Below are 7,114 nucleotides of genomic sequence, written 5' to 3'. Positions count from 1 at the left end.
GGAAAAAAAAGCCCGAGTCCTGCTTTAACCTTACAGGTATTAAAAGCTCTAGCCTTCAGCCATGAGTAAGATCCACTCCTGAGTTGTTCACGTTAATTTGTGCACCGTCACCACAGGACCTCCCATTTAACTTAATAACAACTGTATTTGGCTTTTCTTTTGTCAAAAGCTTGTGAGTATACATGAAAGAGCAAGAGAGAGAATAGGGAAGAAAAGTGGCTGTCACTCAGTATTTTCTTTTAGATATTTTCCCCAAGGCTTGGGTTTCTTCAGAGCACATACAAATACACTGAGGAGTACACAGTAAAACATCAACGATAAGTCACTGCTTGAGGTGAGAACAAGTTCTTATGCCAGGTCCAGCTCTCCATGATGACAGTCGTGACTGGCACGCGCCAGTCTCTACATTGAGGTTTTTCTGAAATATTTCTGTGGTTCAGACAATCACCTGAAAACATCTTAAGCCACAAGAAAATGGATTAAAGATTCAAGTTTCACTGCATGTTATGTCTGTGTTAAGAAAAGCTAACAGCCTGATCCACCCCCGCCAGGCAAGGCCAGAGCTTTGGAGCCAGCTGCTGGCAATGCTGTGTGGGCTATGAAAGGTCTCCAGAAGAGCATACACCATCTGCAACAGCCACGTTTCTGCAACATCCCAAGCAGCTCCTGCTGTTTTTTTCAGGCTTAGTAGCTTCACTGTGGCTGTTGTTACCTTCAGCAAAATGCTGGAGAGCTTTAAAACGTGATACCACCATTGTTCTGAGTGAAACCTGAAGCATCGTTTTGCATGTGCAGAAAACACATATGCTCTGGATATGCTCAGGTGAGCAGAGATACATCTCAGACTTGTTGGGACAATACAGCCTGTGTAAAAAAACTGTGAATGCCGACAGGCATATGTGCGGAATGCATGGCATGACTAGCATTGGGGAAGGGAAGGCAGGACAGTTTACTCATAGCACTGACTGATGTAGACCAGACATTGTAGGTGTAGCAGGTCTGCAGTATTTGACTTTTCTGTGAAACTCAAGTTTTTGTCTGTCGTGCACAGCATAAGACTTATGATCCCCTTAGCTGTTGCTTCTCTTTGTACATAAGGCAGGCACTTGAAAAGACTTTTAGGATATGCGTTAAAATTCTTTCCTACATTTTTAATGGAAGTCAGTTTCAAAATAATCTGCAGTTTTGTTTGGGTTTTTTTTTTTTTAGCCTTTCATATGAGAAGGCTGGAAGCTGGCTGATGACCTGATTATGTACTTGAGGGAATGCAGTCTTTCTAGAGGAATCCCTGCGGCAATCTGCCTCACCCCACCAAGGTAGCCACAGTCTCTGCATAGCCAAGTTCGCAAAGTATAATGCAGCTAACCTTCACCACATACACTGCTACGGAAGCACTGTACATGAAATGTCTGGTCCCCAGCGCCCGAACCCATAGCTCCTAGTTTCCCAGGCAGTGACACCTTGCTAATGTGCAATGCACAGCATGCGCTGTCAGCTTTCTGAAATTGGAAAACACATAGCTAACAACCAGCATGGTTTCATTTTGAAAGTATGTTTTCAAGGCAAGAGCTTAAAAAATTTGCATCTTTGTAAACTGGGTGCTTGACCTAATTAAGCATAGATCAGAAGTAATGTGTGGCAAACACAGGGGCCTTTGCTAGGGAATGCCAGAGCCCTGCCATTCTGGACACCATGTTTCTGGTCAGGTTCTGCTGCAGGCATCCTTTGGCAATTGCTTGAAACTAGACCTCTGGGGCATATGGGGGAAGATTAATTCCTTGCACCTTTAGAAAGACTTTTGAACTAGCTTGGAGGCCTAAGATATAAATATACTGTTATCATAACTCACTCTTGCCTTCACTGCCAAAAACAAGTATAATTTTTGAAGAATGCCAGCTTTGTAAATACTCTGCTATTCTCAGCTCTCAAAAGAGCAACTGTGTCATTTTTTTGTGGTGTAGCATTACTTTTTCAGACAGCTAGCATGACACAAGAGTAGAGAAATTGGATACTGCATTGTTTCATAAGCTAGCTGCTTTAAAGTCTGGTAATCCTAAACTGCTTATTCAGTGTTATCTGACTAAAAAATATTCCAGTATTAGATTTGAATTTGAAAATCTGATAGCATGATAAATTTGCTGCTGTTGCACTAAGGCCATTGTTGCACCAGCTACTTTGAAGAAGGGTCTCTCTCTCTCTCTCTTTCCCCCCACAGGAATTCATACTTCAGTAGGTGAAACAAGTATCTCCAACAGCCATGAGTGTTAGGAAGATCCTTGGGTTCCTTTCTAAACTGCAGTGTAGGACAAAATCCATTACCTTCACAGTGCATGACTGTTTTTACACAGAAGTCAATGAAACCTTTCCTATTCTCAACGAAAACAAGTTTCAGACTTTTTAATTCCTACTGACAGGAGTGGCAGCAGAACGGGCCTGATGGAATTTCCTCCATACATGTCTTCACACTTTCTTTGCCAGTGGAAGTGTTCAACTGCAAAATGATTTAGCTGTAATGAAAGCGTGAAGGACATTATCGGGTTGTTTTTGAGCTACAGGAAGAGAGTTTTTTTTCAGACAAATCCAAGGGGGAAAAAGACCTATTCCTTAAAAATAACAAAGAGTTGCTGAATTCTCCTTCAATCTTTTAAGAAGTCTTATCTTCATTCTCAAGGTAAATACAGCATTTTTCAAGCCAAAAAAATGTTCCAAGCAAATGTGATAAATGCAAGAACAGGGCTTTTTAATAGACTGCAACCTTAACCACAGAGAGAAAAAATACCTCTCCATAAGAAAGCAGCTTGTGAGTAAGTAGAGTTAACACAGGTACATGAATTCTATGTGTGCCTTCAGTTATGGCTTGAAAGTATCAGTCCTCAGTAGCAATATAAGACAAGATCTGAAAACTGTTCAGTGTGTTCACTGGCCTAGTGTAACTTATCTTTTTTCCCCTCAAAGTTTTGAAAAACTGAAAATGTGAAATCATGTTTTTCAGTAAGGTACCATTTCACTGAATGAGAATGAAGGAATAGCCTCTTTAGGAAGACCTCTTACAAGTTAATTTCCTTGGCTGGGTCTTCTCTGATGGCATCCTTTTCTTCCAAGGTTGTATGCTTTAAATTTGCCTCTTTTGAGGAACAAGATGGGATTAAGATAGCCTAGGTAGTACATGGGAAGACAATGACTTTGGTTAAGCCTTACTCTTGCACATCAGACTCTAGATGAACGGTTCCAGCTTGACCTGTTCCTAAAGCTTCAGTTATGGCTTTAAAAATTGGCCTGGTTCCTACGGAAGAAAGACCACCATGTATTAAAGCATTAGTTAAAATTAGAAAGATGAACATGTAACAGTGCACAATAAATGCAGGCTGCTGTTGGAGGGAGTGGATTTTTCTGCTACTTTCAGACCCCGATGCCCATAGTTGCTGATTAGAAGAGATGGAGGTCCTTCTGGAAGAGGCTGGTTCCTGATGGACGGCTTCAGTGCCTGAGGGTGCTGGATGCCCTGAAGTAGGAAAGGAACTTGTAGCAGAGGCTCACCACAAAGTACCAGATGTTTCGAGCCATCTGTGACCTTGCAATGAAAATGCGCCAGATAATCACAAGGAGGGTGGTGTTGAATGCATATCGGATGTTCCTCAGCCTGAGAAAGAGAAAGAGGCATCTTATGGAGGAAGACAAAAACAACAAAAAGCTTACCAGATTGCTTCATTTGCTACAGGTAATTTTGTAAGAAATCCTGTTTACAAGTGGCCCTTGAGCATTTTGCTATTCCTGTTTTAGTGAAGACACTGTGCCTAAGATGTCCCTACCGTCTTGCCAAGGACTGTGTTGAAGTTAGGATATAGTGAATAGTTAATGGGATACGTGGAATACCTATTGCAAGTCTCTCTTGTTCTGTGTACTCTCATTTCAAACCAGAACAGAAGTCATACTGAGAGTTTTTTCTTTATGATAGTCTAGGTCCAATACTTTCTGCTTTGATTTGGTATATTGGCTATTTTTTACTTTGCAGCATTTGTGGCAGGCTAGAGGACCTTTGCAGGAGCTGATGAATAAGGTTCTCCTGTTTGGGTGAAACCTTGCCTTTAATGTTGGGAAATTACTCAATAATCATAAATGGTCTTCACTTTTGCAGCACTGCATTGGGGTTTTGAAGGGGGCGGTTTACACCATATATTTAAATGGTATTATTGGTCTGATTGGGCTAATCATCTTGTCCTCTTTCTGTCAAGCAAAAGTTTCTGCAGTTCTCTAATTCTCACTTTCCCAGTGTCTGACCAGAGGAAGAAAGCTTCATACCTAGTGTCCCCAAGACTGGTTTAATTTTTGTAAGAGTCTTTTTTTGTTTTGGTAAACTTTATCACTGCACTATACCACACTGCCTATTTGGAGGCAGTTACTGGCCTGTTACTAAGGTTCTTATAAATCCTTTAAAAATGACCCATGAACGAAGAACTTGTTTAGGATTCCTTGCTATGGCTGTTTTATGCTTTTAGCATTTACAGTGCACGAGAATGGTTTTCTTAAAGGAAACAACCAGGCTCTTACTCCAAGAGAGCTTCTCCTTCTCCTTTTGCCTGCACTTCTCAGTAAAAGGGCTAGAGAAGACAGGAAGAGCAAAATCTTTAAGTGAATAGAAGGGCAATCTCAAATTGCTCATTCAGACTCTTTAACTGTCACCAGGAATCGAATGCATAAGCTCTCCACTGATTTTGGAGAATTTTTGCCCATTCCCCCAAGGAATTAGAAACTTCAACTTTAAAATGAAATTTAAAATCATACAAATGCTTAAAGTTTTTATGCAATATCTTTGAATTGCTAAAAACTTCTAGGAGCTTCACCAAATCTAAATTTGACCGTTATTTTTCTATTGTATTTCTGAATGGCCAAGATCTTCTGCCTTCATGTGTTCCTCTTATGTATTGTAACTTCATTACTTGGTCATCTGCTGGGAAGGCATAATACCTAGCTCCTGATCATTAGTGTCATCAAAAGTCCTCTTTTTCTTAAAGAATGGAAAAATGAAATACTGACAACCCTCTGCCATAAGGAATAAGCTATGCTATATTTATCTCCATATTATTCAACAATAATTATTGCAATGTAACTAGAATAATTTTTCTCAAAAGCCATTCAAGGTAGCCAGGAGCTCTTGTCCTTGTTACTGGGTATGACTTACTTTCGTAAGTGCTGCTTTGCTGCTGGAATGCCAGCCATGTCCTCATTTAGCAAGTACTTCTTAGCACCTAGGCAGTAGCTTTCAATGTATTCTGACCAGTGCAGCTGACGCACATCAAAGTTGTATAACTGGGATTTAAAGACAAAGAGCAGAAGTTAAACGCCAGAGTTCAAAACAAGTTCACTTTAAGCATCAGTTCTTCATTGACCTCCCTTCCTGACAAGGCCCTCTCTCTGAGATTCTTAAAGCCACCAAGTTTCCAAGAAGACATGGGCACTAACAGACTATATTTCACAGCTGTTGATTAACGTCTTCCCCAGCTGGGAATCTGGGCAAAGCAAGCAGAAATTTAGTGCTAGCTGACAGAAAATAAAGGTAAGTTTGTCTTTCAGGTGGCAATTTTTGCATAAATACATGTATTTGTACACACGCACACACAGAGTCGTGGAAGAAAAATGGCATTCCACTCAGGTAAATGGATTCATATGAAAACGTCCATGCAGTTTTTAACATGTCACTAGAATTATGTCTAAATAAATGAATTGGACATTGAGTCAACAGGTGCCTCTGCATCAGTATTACTCTCTGCTGTGCTGCATTCTCTCTCAGGAGCTAGATGGACGGAAGTCCAAGAAATGGGTTACTCCAGTGTTTGGCATCAAAAAATCTCATTGCAGACCTAATTACCCCAGTTAATTTCAGATGCTTATACTGGAAAAATTGTTAGCAAGCTCTCAGGCGCTTGTCTGTCTATTAGAGCAAAGAAAGGATATTTAAAGAGGAAGAGGTTTTCTTGTTGAGAGGGTTTTTTTTTAAATGAATGAGTGAAGTGAATTATATATACAGGGTCTTAAAAGGGAAGATACTCAGAAAAATACCTTCCTTTCACCCCCATGCCAATCCTATAATAAATGGAAGGTTCCTGACAAGTTATTTAATAAAACAAGAGGAGATAAATTATTTCAAGTTAAAGTCAATTCTAGTCATCTAGGCAGATGTCATTCATAAGCTCAACAGTACAGCAAAAATAATTGCTGCAGATGAACAGAACTGGAGTTTAGCAATCCATATTCAGGACATACTTACCTTTTTGTCCTCTGTGTTAAGGTGACTCATTAATATATTCATATTATCTGAAGACCAATCCCAGGACTGGGTGGAGAAATACTGCAGGAGCATCATAGACTTGTGCAGTCGATTGATAATCTTCATCATTCTGAAACAGAGGAGGAGTGTCAGAGGTGGATAGGAAGTTTGACCTTATGCAAAAGCTGTCGGTTTGCTTGTAGGTGTTTTCACCAATCCAGATGACTAGGCATTGCAATTCCTGATGAGCACTGCACTGGTGCTCACCAGGCTGAGAACTTGCTCAGCAAGTCTAACTGCTCCAGCTGAGTCTTGAGCCTACAGCTACCCAGCTTTTACTGTTGGCTGGAACATGGATGCAAACATGCATTTCCCAGAGCAGGACTGATGCCTAACTTACTGGTCTGAACTAACAAGGGTTGGAGGCCATATCTACATCATGTAGCACGTGTGAGGAGAAGAGCCCATCTGAACTAGTATAAAGTCTGCAGAGCAGATTGCAAAATGACAAAGGTATATTGCTTGCCTTCCGAGGTGGATACCTCTCTTTCTACCACACAAATGCTCTTCTGTTCTCTGCGTTGGCTCCTGAAGCAAGGCTCTGATTTTTGGAGTTAGCTCCAGTACAGAGGTGACTGCATCTGGAGCATGGACAAGCTCTGAAGTCAATTGCTCAACTTCAGTTTTCAGCTAGCACCATAGAATGGTTTGGGTTGGAACGGACCTCAAAGATCACCTAGTTCCAACCCCCCTGCCATGGGCAGGGATACCATCCACTAAATCAGGTTGCTCAAAGCCTCATCCAACTTGGTCTTGAACACTTTCAGGGCGTGGGCCTCCAAAACTTCT

The 7,114-nt window shown here is 40.9% G+C and overlaps 1 protein-coding gene across 1 annotated transcript in view; it reads right to left on the bottom strand.

Annotated features, from left to right (window-relative positions):
* Positions 1-3,371: 3,371 nt before the first annotated feature.
* Positions 3,372-7,114, bottom strand: part of LOC104079760 (fatty acyl-CoA reductase 1-like) — a gene marked incomplete at its 5' end in the record, with an annotated part of 33,259 nt that continues 29,516 nt past the window's right edge. The window contains 3 exons of the mRNA XM_009581901.1: positions 3,372-3,640; positions 5,180-5,307; positions 6,266-6,395. Coding sequence (XP_009580196.1) covers positions 3,478-3,640; positions 5,180-5,307; positions 6,266-6,395 — 421 coding nt within the window. The remainder of the gene's footprint in view (positions 3,641-5,179; positions 5,308-6,265; positions 6,396-7,114) is intronic.

The sequence above is a fragment of the Fulmarus glacialis genome, unplaced genomic scaffold (assembly GCF_000690835.1).
Source record: "Fulmarus glacialis isolate BGI_N327 unplaced genomic scaffold, ASM69083v1 scaffold7407, whole genome shotgun sequence".
Lineage (NCBI taxonomy): Eukaryota > Metazoa > Chordata > Aves > Procellariiformes > Procellariidae > Fulmarus > Fulmarus glacialis.
This window is presented reverse-complemented; position numbering and strand designations above follow the sequence as displayed.